The 18,079-nt window shown below is 38.5% G+C and overlaps 1 protein-coding gene across 1 annotated transcript; it reads left to right on the forward strand.

Annotated features, from left to right (window-relative positions):
- The first annotated feature begins 1,121 nt into the window (after positions 1 to 1,121).
- Positions 1,122 to 17,883, forward strand: TTPA (alpha tocopherol transfer protein). The gene is made up of 5 exons (XM_005152735.3): positions 1,122 to 1,362; positions 9,498 to 9,651; positions 10,405 to 10,598; positions 13,080 to 13,190; positions 15,101 to 17,883. Exons 1-5 carry the CDS (start codon positions 1,168 to 1,170, stop codon positions 15,278 to 15,280), a joined length of 834 nt encoding a protein of 277 aa, XP_005152792.2. The 5' UTR covers positions 1,122 to 1,167; the 3' UTR covers positions 15,281 to 17,883.
- The last annotated feature ends 196 nt before the right edge of the window (positions 17,884 to 18,079 follow it).

Raw genomic sequence — 18,079 nt, forward strand, 5'->3', positions numbered from 1 at the left:
CGTGTTTGTCCTGCCATCTGTGGCTGGGTTACATAATTGCATGCCATTTTTCCCACTGAAGCTCTGTCCAGAAAGGTTTAGCACAACTTGCTGTTTGCTGCCCTCTCCACATTCTGTTCTCTTTTGTGTCTTCTTACCTTTCCAGTTTGCTTTTTCTTCTCGATCTAGGGCAGGTCTATACTTCTTTACGCCTCCCTAATATCCACCTCTACATACCCTTGACCGCTACACCCACTGGTTTCCCAGTTCTTGCCCTTTACTGCAACACTTTGTCCCTCTAAGCTTATATTTCCTTTTTAGTCAGTCCCTTAAGTTCCTGCTTTAATCTCTTTCTTTGGCAATATTATTTATACTCCTTCCACTCTTTACCTATCTGCATTTAGTTAAGCAGATCTTTTTTGACATCTGTAATATTGAATGCGATACCCGTAGACATTTTGTCAGTTTATAAGAGTCCAGGACATGGCCAGATGCAACCAAAATACCAACTGAAAACTATTAAGTAAGATAAAAGTAAGAAAATATTAAGTGTACATGTAGAAAGCCAGAGAAGGGAAAGATAATCTTCAACAAAGTTTTCTCAACCTTTTATTAGGCCTAAGTATGCTTTATGCATTGTATTTTAAACGAAGTAAGGCTTTTAAGCCTTAAGTAGGCCAGAGAGATCACAAAGGAAACCCGATCAAAGGAAACGGTTATCATAAAAATACTAATAGCAGCAATGCACTCTTCACCTTTGATAACAACTCACTGCCAGGCAGCAAAGTTGGACTGAAGCTGACTTCAGTTTCAGCATCCTTTCTCCATGCAGAGATGTATCTGTTACTGCAGGCACAAGTTCTTTTAGGAGCTGCAATCTAAAAACAAAAGAGAAGTTCTGAAGGCATAAAATGCTAAAAACTGGTCAAGTCCATAAAAGTGGGGAAAAAAAACAAACAAAACCCAAACCAAAGATCAAAGTATCACCCCGAAGGTGGCCTCCGCAGCGGGGCCGGACGGGGACACACTCACACACCTGCCTCCGCCCCTTTCCGCTCCGACCGGGGAGGGTGCTCAGGGTTAAGCCCAAGAGGGCTGCCCCCGCCCCCGGCGGGCTCCGCCGCTACTCAGTTGCCGATGGGACCAGCGGGGCCGAGCGCGGTGGCCTCGGAGCCGGCCAGCGGCGGGATGTCGCAGGGGCCGCCGGCCGCGGGGCGCCTCAACGACTTGCCCGACCACTCGCCGCGGGTGCACAGCGCCGTGTCCGAGCTGCGGCGGCGGGCAGAGGCAGAGCCCGGCCAGCGCTGGCCGCAGCCCCTCAGCGACTCTTTCCTCGTGCGGTTCCTGCGCGCCCGAGACTTCCACTTGGACCAGGCCTGGAGGGTAAGGAGGGGAGCGAGGAAAGGATCGGTGCCGCCCGAGGGTCTGTGGGGTAGTCCCGCCACCCTCTGAGAGTGTGGAGGGGGCGGCCGTATCTCGCTTCACTTGCGGAGTCCCCGCGGCGGCTGTCAGCCAGCCAGGCACGGACACGGACGCGGGCACGGGCATGGGCACGGACGCGGACCCAGCCCGGGGGCGCCCTGTCCGCCAGCCTGCTGCCGGGGCTGAGACACGCAGGCCCACGGGGCCTCGAAGCCCGCTGCCTCCGGGGGCCTCGCCTTTGTCGCTCGGGTAAGGCGAGGCAACAGGGCTGTGGTGGGGAGCTGGGGATCGAGAAGTAGGAGAGCGTTATTGCTGTGAAGGGGAGAGTGGGGTGGGTGAGCTGCCCTGCTTGGGTCAGCCAAGGCCAAGCAGGGAGTTTCAGGGTGTAACTAATTGCTTGTCACATTCAGCATGGCACCACCGTATAAATGTGCGGTGCCGTGTCTGGCTTTGTGCAACCTCGATGAGGTACAGTCATATGAAGCAGAGGTTATAGTAAGTGTGGTAAGGTCACCACTCCCATCAGGAAATGATAACCCTTAGAGGACATCCTTACTGTGCTTACTCGGCTCCAGTTACTTGTTACTAGTAATGGTACCAGTTTCACTGCTTATTTATAATTGATCCAATGTAAAACTATGAGTAAAACCCACTCTTTTCTCCTGGAGTTTTGTCATTTGCAGAACTCCTTTCAGGCTTTCGTAAGTTGTCATACTTCTGTGGCTGCTTGTACAGCTTTTTGCTGTACAGGCAGTACGTGCCTATTTTTATTATCCAAAGGTACAAATTGTTACTATTTCTTTTTTTTTTTTTACAGGAAGATTGACAGCCACTAACCCTTCTGAACAGAAAGTATTTCCAAATCTTCCCCAGGGCAAAAGTACTTACTCACTTATGCCACCTGGAAGTTGTGTTCCAGTAATATTCAATGAGGTTGATGACATAGCATTGCCCAACAGACCTCACCTTTTAGTTTATGACTTCTCTGTACAGTAGATTTTTTGAGTTTAGTCACCATGAAAGAAGGTTGTTTGCATAAGGATATAATGTAGATTCAGGGTAGCTTAAAAAAAAAGAATGTAAGAAACTGAATTAAGCTCTTAATCATAAATAGCTTTAAAAACTGTATTTTGTATTCTTTTCACTTGGCTCATGCAATTTGCATCATAGCTTTAAACCTCTCCTCAGTAGAAGACCTAGCAAGTCAATTGAAATTTCTTTGAATATTTATGTTTTTTTTGCTTGAAGTTCATTACATTGTTTCTATCAGAGCTGTGAATTAATACCTGTAGGACTGTGTCTTCTTTCCCAGCAAAAGGTGTGTTGTTTTCTATATTCCTTGGTTCCAAAAAAATAGGGCTTAAGGAAGACAACATGCACTCCTAAATCCCACTCCTAATTGCAGTGCAGTTGGTTGTTACTGATAATTCTGTACACAGGATAGTAACATTTTAGAATTTGGCCCATACTTTTCTGCACTTTCTTGTGATTAGCTCTGAGATGTGTTATAGGTAGGACTAATCTTCAAGAGCATGGAATCCAGGGTAAGTTTAGAGATGAAGTCTGTGAAACAGCAAATATATATACTATATTTATATATAATTTATATCTATTTAATAATTTATATATACTTATATATAACATATATATTAAAAATATAAATTATATCTATACTCCTATACCTTTCTGGAGAATCACTCTTCTAGGACTGGGGACCTGGTCAGAAAAAAATGAAGTCTTTTTAGAATCTCTTTAGGATTTCTGGGTCTCCACAGGCTGCTAAGTTTCTACATTTCTTGTTTGACCCTTCTATGAATTAAGAGACCCTGATGATAAAAACCCATTCATGTTCAGCCTTCCATCTAGAATTTCAGGTCTCCAAATGCTGTAGCTATCTGCATATAATCTTCCACATACCAGCTGAAACTGACTTCTAGCGTTCTTCTCTTATAGTATGGGAAGAAGAAAAGAAGCCCATTTTGTTTTGCTGTGGTTTGGGTTTTTTGGGGGTTGAAGGAGGTAAAGAAATGTGTTTATCTGCAGTTGGTATATTAAGGCCCCCAGGGAGTTATTGTGCAAAAATCTGTGGTGGTCATGAGATGTATATTAATCTAATCCAAGTCTGACCACATGCAGAGGTTCTGTTAATACTCCATCCCAGACAGGGCCCTTGTGCCATCAGTCCAGACAGTGTCTGCTCCCTCCCATCTTGGTGTGATGTTGCCTCAGTTTGGAGTTCAGGGTGGTAGTCTCTTTTTGGCCACTGGGCTCCTGTGTACTGCTGCATAGTGCTTGTAGAGCAGGCTAAGGGGATAAACGAGTTTCTGGCTCTCTCCGTGCTTATAACCAAAGGTTATATAAGCATCTTTCTTAATACGGGCTTAGACATAGCCGTAAGTAGGAATCAAGAGTCTGCCAACTGACCAGACTTTATTCATACATCCATGGTTAATATTTGACATAGATTTATCTGATTTTAGTTTACTGACATTTGGAAATGCTTCAGAAAAGAATGATTGGTAGAGTGTGGCAAGACAGTCAATTTTTTAATTTTTTATGATTAGTTGTTCGAACAGCAATCTTTTACATTTTTCCAGTGGCAATTCCAGATTTGCTTTCAAGTACTAATGTACTTATACATGTTATGCTAGAAGAAAATCCACTACTGAAACAGGTAGCTGGAACTGAAGAACTTGAGCTGGAACTGTCTGTATTTTTTAAAGCCAATGATTATTAAATTAAATTCAGTAACAGACTGTTCTCAAGTTAGGAGAGAATTATTTTTCTTCAGTTTGAATCACAGCGAAGATTAAACTTGTGCCCACTGCCTTATCTTAGAAAGTGGCTGGAAATAACATGCATCAACCCAAACCACTTAAGTACAGGCTCCAGAAGAAGAGGTGAAGTTAAGCAGATAGCTTCTGTGAAAGGATTTCAAGTGTATGAATGTTATTGTTAAAAAAGTATTAGGCTGGTCTACATGAAATACTGGCAGAGAGATTTGTCTGTAGAAAGTCCTTTGACAGACTAACACTTAACTGTCAACACAACAAACCTCCAGTAGGTAAAAATGATTTTTTTTTTTTTTGTCCTGTGAGATTTCTGGGCAATACCTACCTACCTACCAAAATTAACGCTCTGAAGAAATGAGTCATATCATTGCAGCATCTTCCATGCCTTTGTAACCTCTGTTGGAGGTATGGATGGGATGCTAATGCTGAAGAAGTCTGCAGTCTGGATATAAATTCATATCTGAGCTAAAGCATGTTGTTTGCTCATTAATTTGTGCAGATATACCTAAGTACTCTATATGGTGTAAAAATGCAGGGCCACAAGTCTCCATTAATTGCACTAAAGCAATGGCTTTATACATCCCTTTTTAATTTATGAGCTACGTGTGTATGTTTGACTTCACTGTTATGATCAAAACCAGTCACTTGGATTCAGTAGTAATATGTGAAATCTGGAGAACTAGTGTCTTCTTTCCTCCATAAATCTTTTTGCCCAGTGTTTTTTATTATGTCCTTGCATTATGTCTCACATGCAACTTTTGTATAAGAGTGCGATTCTCAGTGACTTGGGGATACTGTATTTTTGTACTTGAAATGGATTATACTCTGGGAAAAAGAATGACACTCTTTTAAATTCGGTAAAAATGCAACTTTGAAACTCTGTACCAGGAGGTATTTTCATACACCACTTAAGACTTTTGTAAGCATAATTTTTATGGCACCCAAAACTATCTCAATATCTAGGATCCTTTTAAGAGTTCTGGTTGATATGAAGGTACTTTGTCTTTGCTCTGCATTTGACTTTCATAGAAATCAAGACTTTCTAGTGTGTTGTACGGCAAATAAGTTGCTTAGAATAACTGTGCTGTACAAGAAGGATTGTTTTCCATAGTGTCAGGCTTACAGCTGAGTCTCAGGCATTACCTCTGAGGATCTTCACATCATTCAAATATCAATACAAAGTTTGAATCAGTTATTTGGCTGGTCTTTGTCCATCAATGCAGAGGGATTTCTCAAAATGGATGTCTCTGGGCTGAGTGTTGAGGAAACAAATCAGTCAACAAGTCTTCCAGTTGTGCTAAACCAAATGTCTCACCTTACACATCTTCTCCCAGCTGGCATAGAGGTGATGTGTGTGGAGTTGGTAAAGTTCTGTGTCTCAATGAAAATATTTTAAATTCCTTATCTGTGTGTACCAGATATTTAAATTCTGTGTGTATGCACAAAGATGTGTGTTTATGTGTGTGTATATATGTTTATATTCTAAACTTGGAGCTGTTGGTTTCTCCTCCAGAGATTACCAATATAAAACATACTTTTCCTAAATGATGTGTGCATTGGTACAACTGCTGACAAGGGTAGAGGCCTAATTCTGTCTAGTGTCCTTGTTAATATGAATAAATAGTTATTAATACAAAAGTAGTTAACTTACATATAAAAAATACATTGCTTTCTGTAACCAGCACATTGTTTTCTTTTAAGTAAAGTACTAAGTTCACTTTGTTTTGTAGCACATGAATCTTGGGTTAATTACTAACTTATCATCTGTGATGTTCAGAAGTCTGGAACTGTCTCTTGCAAACCTCACGAAAAAAATCCTAATTAATGCTTAACTCCAGACATTGGAGTTTTTCATCCAGCTTTCCCCATTAATTGAGTTACCATGCATCTATTTTCAGATGCTGAGCAGTTGCTAAGTAGGTTATTCAGTCTGTAAACACAGATAATTATACATTGAGATGTTTTCCCTGTGTTTTAAGTACATAAGCCAATTTTTATACTATGTGATGAATGCTCCTGTTTTTCCTGATATTAGTTTGCTGATCTCTATATCCAGACTGATTGTTATAAATAATATTTATGATTTTCCTTGCTGTCTTTACTAAAAAAAAAACACAAAGCCATATCTTTTAAACATTTCATATGAATTTTAGAGTTTAAACAATGTTAAATTAGAAAATTTCAAAATAAAGTAAAACTCTAAGTACCTACTGCTAGTTTTTTAATTCCATTATATGTTTAAGGATTACTCATGTAAGTAGCTGTGTGACATAAGAATGTCCAGCTGCTGAGAAAGGAATTGCTTACATAAGTAAAAGTTAATAGAGTATGTCCCCAGATTAGCTGTAGGTGCTATGGAAGACTATCTAATGCTGACCTTTACTTCAGCTCTAGTTGTTTCAGGTAATTAGAATCAGTTTTCAAAATCTGATAACTCTTTAGCACTTTGTGGCTTTCTGTCCAAGGGAAGTGTGGTTGGAGCTTAGTCATTCCATGTACCTCAAAGATGTACCACTTGCCCACGTTATGGAAGGCATCAGTAGTATTCCAATGATATATTTACTCCTTAATGGACTTGCCAGTTAGATAAATCATGTTTCCTCTAAGGATCGCATATCACAAGCTGTGATCACTGTCTCCCAAAGTCCAGAACTTAGGTCCTTGTTCTTTCCAACTTGGAAAATGTAAATACTAATGAAAATAACTGCACTGGCAAAATAGGATTATTTAGGGTATTGAATAAATATATTATATTTATTCTCATCTTAGTATTGGCAGGCAGCACCTCAAAGAGTTGTTTATAATATTTATGTGATTGTAAATTAAGTTCATTAAGTTGTGGTACAAGAGATTTTGCAAGAAAAGTGAGAAATTACAAAGCTACAGATGTTTGTGTAGGTTTTGAGTGTGATTTTGTATTTTGCTGCTGTTAAAGTGTTTGTAGTGGAAAGGCCAAGGAAAAAAATATGTTGACAATGCTGTCTGGTTGGCACAAAGTGGTTGTAATTGCTCAAACAGTGCCCTTTGTAGAGAGTAAAGCACTAATAGAGCGACATAATCAGAGTACCTCTTCAGGGCTGTCTTGCAATCATAGTGAATTTCTATTCCAGAAATTAATTTTCTTTCCCTACTTCCACCCTCCTCCCCCCATCCTACCCCAACCTTTTTTGTTCATTTGTTTGAAGTTAGCCTAGACTAGAACTGGTTTAGTGCATTCAAAAGGCTTCTTGTAAAATTTTCCTAAAGGTTAAGTATTGCTTTCGACAGTATGGTTTAAGATGAGGCTTTTATCAACTTTCTCATTGCCAAATCAGGTGGAATTGTAGCATGGGGGATGAACTTTCTAATTATCATACCTAAATATGTATTTATAGGCGCTATTCTGTGAAAGATACAGATAATTTCTGATCAGTACACCATGTATTTGTAAGTAAATTCTGCTGACAACGGTAATGCCATATAAATAATTTCCTCATGATAATTAGACACACCTTCAGAAGAATTTAAGACCTTCAGCTGAGCTGAAGAGCCTTACAATGAAGAAAAAATATATGTTTTATATAAAATTATACAAGAAACTACAAAAGTAGAGGGAAGGTTAAGGAATATAACTAATTATCTCATATAAGCATGCTATGTGGTACAGGATGGTGCGTCTTGGGTGTCCCTCTAAGAGACTGTAGCTACGCATCAGTATAGATGATGCAGTGATGTTTCAAGGGATGGAGTCAGTATCCACTGAAGTTCCTGCTGACCTTTCTTTTTATCAAAATGATGGAGAAAATGATACTTGGAGCTGATAGTTCTTTAAATGTTTCTTTTGTGAAATACTGAAAAATGAATAAAAAATAATTTCTGTTAATATAAATGAACAGAAATAGAAGACTGTTGGCTGATATTTTTATACTGTTAGTTGATGCTTTTATTATGAAGACATTAATTTGTGGAACTGTGATGAAGATCAGATTATGTTTCGCTGTTGAAACAATTACAAAGGCTAACCTGTGTACACTGCCTTTAAGATTTAAATCTATGTTTCGGTTTGTTGTGAAACAGGTACTGAAAAATTCTGATTCCCTTGGCTCCTTTGAAGGCCTTGATTGAAAGTCTAAACTGTCGCTATTTAGGAAATTTTAATATAAAATCTAAATTACTTGCAATAACTACCCCTTTACCCTCCAAGTTCCGTTATAGAGAACTTAGAATGGGTGATAGAACAGAGGCAGAATTCAGTTGGTGAATTGAGAGGAAGCCTTTCAGAAAATAGTCTTGTATAGTTTCCCACTTGATTATCAAAAATATCTTCAAGAAATTTTAGTTGCAGGGCATAGCAGTTACTTTTCTTCACCGCCACTTAATAATACGAAACAGCAATTAGACTTGGGGATTAAAACTACTGCATCACCAACTTAATTTTTTATGATCCATCTTTAAGATGATCTTTTATGATCATCTTTAAGATGACTTTTCACAGTATCACCTGTAGTTCTTCTACACAGATGTTACTTCAGAAAGTAATGCCTATGATGGGCTCTTCCTTAAGAGTTAGGCCATTGCCCTTCAACACACAGCTCTTCCTGTGCCTTAAATGTACTGTTGCTGCCTTCCAGTCTTCGGAGCCAGGGTGATCATGTCCTCTATAAAGGGCACGATCTCTGCTTTACCGAAACAGATTCTTGTATTTCTGCTCTGTGGAAGGCAAATTTCTTAATGGGTAATGGACCTACTACATTGTTATATTCTGCCTTTTCAGGGGGCTAAGAAGGACCTTGAAAAAATTCTTTGGATATGCTGACGATCATACCTGTTTTAATAGTAAAGTAAAATTATTTATGATGCTGTCTGTGTGTGTACAAAATGGGCCCATACTTTAGGGGAGGGGAGGAATGGGTGGTTGAAGGAGAATATTCCTTGGTAAAATTTTTCATGTCTAAATTCAAAACTGGAGAATGAATCTGATGCAGTATCAAACTGCATAACTCTAAAGGTAACCTGAGTAAGAAAACTGGTTTTCATGTGTATTTTACATGGAAACTACAGGCTTTTTTCTATATTTTCCAGTTTTCTGACACAAAATGACAACTGCTGTCCATTAGCAATTTGACAGGGTTCTATATTCATCATAAGGACTTACTCATTTGATCCAGTACAGCAACCTTAGTGATTTGCTTAAAACAGACAATGAAATTACAGCTAATTTAATGAATTAAACCTGAATGTGACCACAAGTAGAAAACGTTTTTTAACTGTGCTGTTCTTATGACACCTGATGCTTATTTGACGTCCACATTTATTTTTTTCTAGTTACTGAAGAATTACCAGAAGTGGAGAATTGAATGTCCAGAAATAAGTGCAGATTTACGACCATCTTCTGTTCTTGGTCTCTTACTTGCTGGCTATCATGGAGTCCTGAGATCAAGGGACCCACATGGAAGCAAAGTTCTAATATACAGAATCGGTGAGTGACAAAATTGTTTGAACCTGTTTCACATCTGGCTCTGGAGCTGATATTTTTGGTTTATTTCAGGTTTTGGGGATTTTGAGGTTGTTTTTTTGTGGGTTTTTTGGTTGGCTTTTTTTTTTATTGTCACAATTTCTGCAGTGGAATACACAATCTTGGTAGAATTACTGTACTGAAGAAAAATTGCCTGAATTGATTGTATTGATGATCTGTTGTTTCTGCTAGCATAACTGTTACTGAATTAAGCTGTTCCTGTCAAAACCTTGTACTGGAGGCTACAGCCATAGGTAGAACATACTGCATTAGGTGGCATCTACAAGCATCTTCCATTAGGTAGTACCATCTACAAAAAGTGTGTAGATGAATGACAGAGCAGGCACAGAAAATAACTTCTGTACTGGCAAATTGTTTTATTTCAGGAGCTTTGATATTCATAGAATCATAGAATAGTTAGGGTTGGAAAGGACCTCAAGATCATCTAGTTCTAACCCCCCCTGCCATGGGCAGGGACACCTCGCACTAAACCATATCACCCAAGGCTTCATCCAACCTGGCCTTGAACACTGCCAGGGATGGAGTATTCACAACCTCCCTGGGGAACCCATTCCAGTAACTCATCACCCTAACAGTAAAGAATTACTAGTTACTTCTTGTTTCTGAGAAGCACATTAGAAGTAGTAGCAAGGGAAAGTACAGGTAGGTGTATGCGGTATTCTTGTGGTAATGCAGAGTAATCTATCTACTCTTCAGGACAATGGGATCCCAAGTTATTTACAGCATATGATGTGTTTCGTGTAAGTCTTATCACATCTGAACTCATTGTAAAGGAGACTGAGACTCAGCGCAATGGAGTCAAGGCTATATTTGATCTTCAAGGGTGGAAATTTGCTCATGCATTTCAGATCAGTCCAGCAGTGGCCAAGAAAATTGCTGCTGTTCTCACAGTAAGTATAACATACTGCTTTACACTGCTTCATTGCCATAACTCCCAATTTTTCATCAGTTTTAAGCTATAGTAAATTTTCCTTCTGTAGGCCTTTTTAGAGTCTATGCAGCTTAAAAGAACAAAATCTTAAACCCATTAAAAGTCATAGGTTGTGCTTGATTTGACATAAATTATGTTCTTGCATAGCAGTAAGTGCCCTTTAACCTCTGATGTTTTGTAAAAACTCTACCTACCTGTTACGAGACAAGAATTTAATGAGTGTAAGAGTAGATGAAGCCCAGTTTTGGAAGGATCTGTGTTTTTCACATTTTTTTCCCCTGAGACTCAGAGGATGTACTGAGTTAAAGACAGATAGTACTAACCTGTTACCAGTATGGATGATGCTATGTGATCTTTGTCTGCTACCAACAGAATGTATGTTTATGTTCTGTTTGCTTTTTACCTCCCCCTCCACCCCCGAGCATTTTTTTGTCCAACTCACTGGCTAATTCATCTCCTGTTTTTCACAAAACTTGCAGGGACTTTTCTGCCTTTAAGACTTGTTCTTTTCTGACAAATTTGTTAGAATTTTGCCAATGGATATGAGAGGAAATAAAAAAGGAATGCAGGAAAAAAAGAAGGGGACAGAGAAGTGAGAGACAAGCTACAGTGTAGTCCTATTTTCCCTTCTGAAGTTAGGTTGAAAGTCAGTGATAAAAAATCTGTTAGCCTGCAATGTGGAAATGAGCCAGGGAAATAATACCTTGCTCTGATTTGGGAAGATTCATATCTGAGGTTCTGTCAAAGCTTAGTCATTGAACTAATATCATTGTAACTTCAGCTGTTCATCCTTTTTGGTACCTTCTGTGAAACTTCTGTGAAACCAGCATGTATTCCCAACTTTCCCCTTCTAGAATAAGAACTCTTGATGTTCATACTGTCCTGGGCCAGATCTCACGAGAACTGGAGTAGTAAAAGTGTTGCAGTTGATTTCTGAGGTAGTAAAAAAATTGCTAGTAATTTTTTTAACCTTGTAATACAGCGGGAAGAAGGTAGAACTGGATTTGCAATTAGATCTAAAGGCTTCAATCCATTACCTCAAAGCCGGAAATTCTTTGAATGTCATGTTTCCATCATGACCTGTTTCAGATTTGTTGCATGGTTTTCAAATTTCTAAATTTTTATTATAGACATTGAAAAAAGAGGTTGAAAACATTTGTATGTTTCTAGTGTTCTTTTCTAAGAAGAGAAACAAGTTTAACTTACTTGTTTTCAGGTTTCTTTCATCACTTTAACTGGGTTCATATATTTCACCCAGAGATTGTCATAGTGTTGTTCAATATACTTATAAGTAAAAATTAAGTAATCTTAGTTTCAACACATTTTTTTTTACTTTAGAAATGTGTCTTGCAAATTACTACCCTGTAGGAAGAAACAGAAGTTAATAGAAAGGAAATACATACTAAGAAATGAGAAGTGTAGTCAGATTAGTAAGTGACATCATCTTGAAAAATCTCTTACCCCAGGGAAAACCTAGTTGTTTTGTGAAAAACATGGCAGTAGACTTTAAGTATATGATAGCACATAATAGCATGCAGTAAACCTATAATCTGATAGTTTTAAAGTCTTTATCATACATTAAATTATAAAAGGATTTGCACTTAAGAAAGGTGTGGGGTTTGGTTTGGGTTTTTTTTTATCCATAAAAGATTCAATGAAATAATGGGAGAAGAGCTGCTGTACTAATGGGGAGAAGATGTTTGTGAGAAGCACTATTTTTAAAAGCAGAAAACTTCTGGTTGCAGAGGCAGTATCACGTGAGGTATGAATGGAAGCTATACATTCCCTATTGCATAATTCTGTCTTTCAGCACTGCTGTATTTTCTTTTAACTTTCAAAGGTATGGAACTTCTAAATGAATTGTGAATGCAAGTAGAAATCTGAACTACTGGCTTGCGCAAATACCAAGTAATTTCAAGGCTTGTCTCTAAATTATAATTTATTTAACTTAAGCTAGTAGCTTTAATGGTTTATATTTATATTTGCATACTATCCTTCAGGCTGTATATTGCCAATGAAAGCCCATGGTATGATAGATTTTTTTGTAAATTAGCAGCAGAATCTCTTGTGAAGAATTGTACCTCTGAGGAAAGGCTGAGCACAAGCTTTATGTACATTACTTATGTATAATTTGGTGAGGGTTTTCTTGTTTATTTTTCTGTTTTGTTCTTTTTTTTTTTACTAGTCACCCTCTCTGTTTTGTTTGGGTTTCCCTCCCCTTTCCCTCATCTAATGGGAAGAACATTGATGTGATTGATGTGATTTTTCTAAGTGTTATTGGGGCAGTGTAAATTATGAACACTCTGAAGTACAAGAATTGGTAAGGTCAGGAGGAATGTTCTAACTTATGGACTACATAGTTTTCAAAGACTGTCCTTAACAATAGAATCTTTTCAAAATTTTCTTTTTTCTTATACTTTTTTTTCATGTATGTTGACAGGATTCCTTTCCACTAAAAGTTCGGGGTATCCACTTGATAAATGAGCCTTTATTCTTCCACCCAGTCTTCACTCTAATTAAGCCTTTTCTCACTGAAAAAATAAAGGAACGGGTGAGTGCACACATATATTTCTTTCTGCCACAAACCCCTTACATGACGATCTGTAGCACTTCCCTTAGGATCTGGTACTCCTGAGCACTGAAAAGCATAAATTATTTTTGTGTGTTAGTGTCATGCAGGATTCCAGAATTTAATTGTTAAAGCATTTGCAGTTATCAGTGATGTGAGAGTTGCAAGCAGTTGCTGCTGTCACCACTCTGAAGAGAAAAACCGCTGTGGCGCAGAGAGGTTAAATAATTTGCTTAAGGCCACACAGCAATTCTTCTGCAGAACTAGGAAGAAACGGGTCCTGGATCTCCCAGCACTGTGCCTATCAATGACAGTGAGAAATTGTCATTGAAAAGTGATGTTATGCTCCAAGTAGTGCAGAATTTGTAGAAGACAATGTTTGAGTTCTGAAAGACCTGCAGAGGCATTTATGCATCAAAAATCAGTCAGGCTTAACTTCAGGGTTTTTTCCAAATAGCTCCTTAGTTGTTTTAAGTTTTTTTCAATTTTAAATCTGAAAACCTGTTTGTATGTGGATGCAAAAGCATGTCAAGAATTCTGGTTTATTGTAGCATAGGAAGAATATTGGAGACTTCAGCTGACACAAAAGTACTGTGAAATGTTAACAGCAGACTAAGGTACAAACTAAGCAGCCATGTCTATTGCTGTTCCCACTCTGAAGCCTCCTTATCTCAGCACAAGGATTTTGTGCATTTGCAGTAGCTATGACACTCGGGGACAGTAGATCCATGTTTTTTTCTGGTCACTGTTAGCATTTGGTTGCCAGCACCCTTTTCCTAGCACATGTGTTTTGTTATGGGAGCCTTGTGCAGTCCCTCACTCGCAAAAGAGGATAAGAAAAAGCAGTATGTTCCAGTAGCCTGAAGCCATGGCCCTTCGTCTCTTACATTACTACCTGTGAAAAAAGCCCATGTCATCTGATCCAGCTCAGAATATCTCAGGATAGAACTCAAAAAGCAGAAGGGAGGGCAGATGGACAGTAAAGGCCTAAAAGAAAACAAACCAGATATCCTAGTTCATGGAGGGGAACAGAAGCAAATTGGCTTGTCTCCAACCTGAGTTACAGGTAGGATCTCAAGACAAACCTCTAAGGGCCAGTTCCCCATACCTTAATAGGAGTAATTACTATTCACTCATTATCTTAATTCCTGATGGGCAAGTGTTAGATAAAAGACAGACAGCTACCTTTTGAGTATTTTGCAGTCTTCATGTAATAATTGCAGAAAAGTGTGTGACTGAAAATAATAAATAAGGCCTCAAAGTAGCTGCAATAAAGCAAGAAGAACCAAAATTACAGTATTAGAAGGGTTAAAAAAGAGGCGTAGTCCAGTATCTAATTGCAGTTGAACCTGAAATGTAAGAACCAAGATACCCATTCTTTTGAATCTCCTCCTTGGCTGTGTGAACCTACATACATACTGCATAGTGCTGTTTTCAAATACACGTGGCAGAAATAGATAGTAATGGCCAGGAGCCAAGCTGTTTTTTTCTTGGAAATGACAGAAAACCAAATGCATGATAGCTATAATGATAAGACCAAGTACCAGCCTTCCCATGGTTTAGCTCACTTTAGCTGTTCAATGTCGCTAAACCAGTCTGGAACAAATGTGTAGATTGTTTCAGCTCCTGTGCTTGCAGCTGCATAAAATGCAATTCCTGGGTCCATGCTTTGCCAAGCTGCAGATACTGAGCACACAGTTTGAGCACCCATGGGAAACTCACTTACATGGTACTTTCTCCTTCATTTAAGGAGCTCATTATGAAGAAGTTGACTTGTCTGGTCAAACTGAGCTGGTGGCTTCAGCTCTTGCACTGAGTTTCTTTGCTGCCTGTTTTCACTCTGTAATCTAGCATTCATACCCCAGTAAATGCTTTTCATATTTTTTTTGTAGGTGTATATGCATGGAAATAACTACATGCAGAGTCTGACCGAACACTTCCCCATCAGCATTCTCCCACAGGAGTATGGGGGGGAGGGAGTCTCCTTTGAAGAGCTGGCCAAGGAATGGACTGACTTTATAGTGGCATCTGCAGATTATCTTCAGAGCATTTCTCTGTTTGCCCACGAATAACCTTACTACAGTATGATTTCAATTATTGAACACTGGAAATAAGTTTAGTACAAAATCTTTCATGTAAACTTGAACTTAATGTAAATGAAACCAGAATGTCTTTGCAAGGCACTGAGTACTATACTGACTGCACTTGTTTGTACTAACTGGAGTCTATCAGTATGTACATCTGAAGAGATTAATGAATTCTACATATTTACAGTACTGTTTGTGATTATTAACTTTTATGCCAAAAAGCTCAATAGTGTGTTGGATATCAGAAATTGATAACTGCTCCTGTTAAGTCTTTGGAGACAACTCAACTGTAATAATGCAATCAGGAATCTTATGCTTAGCTCTTCTGTCTTGCCTTGTCAAGAAAACAGGTTACAAGAAACAACAGAATGTGAATGGGGTAGATGAGCTTGTTGGGAAAGTATGACTGTGGGGCTAATATACAATAAGTGAAACGAGGCTGCTTTTTTGATTGATTCTCAGGGAAAAGGACTATTTTGTTATTGTCAGATTAACAATTACTCAGCAGTAGTGAGACATTTGCGTTAATCTTTGCTGCTTGTGCAGCTTCCCTTAATTAACACAGTAATCTTACGGTTTTATAGAGGGAGAAAGGGAAAACACCGTGTACCTATTCTTCAAAGAACAGTATGAATCAGGAGGAGGAACTGGTAGAGTCAAAACAACCTTGAAAATTCTGATTTTCTTTCTTTAAAGAGATAATGTCTGTGGAAAAGCTATAAAGAACTCAGATTATGGTCACCTTTAATACCTACTGTAGAGCACAGCAGAGGTCAAGGGGTTTTAGCTATTTGCAGTACCTATTTGTTCTGCAGGGTGAAGTAGGTTATCCTTTGTGGATCTGAACTTTAAAAGTATCTGTTGTATAGTTTAAGGGTACTGTTAGGTCACTTTGGACCTCTGCGTCAGAGATGCTGGGTACCTTAATTTTGTTTTCAGAGAAGTAATTGGCAACTCAACATTTTATGTCTTCTGTTAGGCACTGGAAGAAAACATTTTTAATTTTAATTTCTTTATTTCTGTAGGGGTAAAGAAAAAATTGTGTCTATACTTACCGCAAACATGTTTTAAGGGCTGTTATTCAGATATGAACCATACCTGTGTAAAAGCTATCGCTCACATTACATAGCAGTATCGTCCTGCAACCCTCAGTATTTAATAATGCAAAAAATTATTTTACTTTTCATTCAGGTTTTTGTTAAAATCTCTGTCAGTACACCTAGAGTTTGTTTACAGTTTTTAACTGTGATTTGAAATAAGCTAGGGGTTCTTTGTGGAAGCACTGTGTATTTAAACATTCCATGTGAATCTTCATATAAATGAATCTAGAACAAATCTCTGGTTTTCAGATAGCTTAAAATGCTAACTTCAGTTATTTTGGAATCTTCAGGATATGTTGGGATGTTGTATTAATATATGCTTGGGGAAAGAAATGAGGGAAAATTGTATTAAATCAGAAACCTTGTCCTTTAGATTATCATTAATACTGCATTATTGAAAAGCTATTGGAAGCTGTTCTATCTTAGCAAGAGGAACATCTGTGAAATGCCCACAGAGTACTTGGTTTTATTTTCTTCTGCTGTGGTAAGGTAAATGCCAGATGCAAAACTATTCCAAAACTGAGGAAGATTTTTTTTCTTCCAGTTCCCTCATTTATTCAAATGCATTTTTCATTCTCTTTCAGGAAATATTTGGTATGGAGCCTAAATTTAAAGAAACATTTTTCAGATATGTTTTTATATGACCATATACTTTATATATCTATCTTTTTCTCAGATTGAACTATTTTGTGATATAAAAGCTCCTTAAATAGAGGAGTTCAGTGAAGTGCTAATTCTTCTTTATAAGAAAATAAGCTAAGTAGTCAGGCGTCTGGCAGTTCTTCAAGTGTGTAAGTCAAGTCTGAAGTAATTTACAAACTAGGGAACTGAAACTATTGTCTTAATTTTATGTTCCTGCAATTTTAATCCTTGAATGGAAACCACATAAAAGAACAAACCGTGTTTCAGTGAATCGGAAGATTTAAACTTTCCCTATGCAACCAGTCTCTAATCGTTTGCTGCTTTAGGTAGCAGAGATTTCATTTAATTGCATTTGTATATGCACGTGTACAAAATGTAGCTGGGTTTTTTAAATCTTCCTTTGGACTGCACCAGGTCTGTGAATATAAAGTCCTAAATATCTTCAGATAACACCTTGAATCTGTTACTAAATGGAAACACATTTGCATAACACAACAGTTATAGCAGGAGTGCAGTTACTTTTTCATGCACTGTTAATTATTTTTTAATGTTTACATGTTACATGGGCTGTAGGAACTCTCAATTGCGGTTGTTGTTAATAGTAAGGACACAATAAAATGAGAACATTTACATGATGACTGGAAGAGGTGTCTGTATGATGGGGGGTGTCTGGCAGCATGAGCTGCAGAGTCAAAATCTCTAGGTGCATTATTATTTAAGAATATAAGGGGTGCCTCTAAAAACAGACATTTGTGTTAGATGATGCAAATAATTCACTACTGACCATAAGCACAATGTAAGACTCAATGTTTTTATGATTTTTTACGTATTAACGCCATTATACTAATAAACCTCTTCTAGTTGAAAAAGACTTGTCTGTCACTGGTTAATGATGCAGCTACTACCCCGTCGCAGCACTGACGAGGGGCCAACCCCGCCGCCTCCCTCCGGGTGCGACCCTCAGCGCCTCGCCGTCGGAACTACATGTCCCGGCGTGCCTCGCGGCGCAGGCGGGCAGGGCGGTGTGCGGCGCAGGGCTGAG

Source organism: Melopsittacus undulatus, chromosome 1, assembly GCF_012275295.1.
Source record: "Melopsittacus undulatus isolate bMelUnd1 chromosome 1, bMelUnd1.mat.Z, whole genome shotgun sequence".
NCBI classification, from domain to species: domain Eukaryota; kingdom Metazoa; phylum Chordata; class Aves; order Psittaciformes; family Psittaculidae; genus Melopsittacus; species Melopsittacus undulatus.

What these genes read in the sequence shown, in the direction of transcription:
- TTPA (XM_005152735.3), top strand. Translation starts at nt 1,168, where the DNA reads ATGTCGCAGGGGCCGCCGGCCGCGGGGCGCCTCAACGACTTGCCCGAC. An exon ending in AGTTCTAATATACAGAATCG is followed by an intron (nt 9,652 to 10,404) that starts GTGAGTGACAAA and finishes TCTACTCTTCAG; the next exon opens with GACAATGGGATCCCAAGTTA. An exon ending in AAATTGCTGCTGTTCTCACA is followed by an intron (nt 10,599 to 13,079) that starts GTAAGTATAACA and finishes GTATGTTGACAG; the next exon opens with GATTCCTTTCCACTAAAAGT.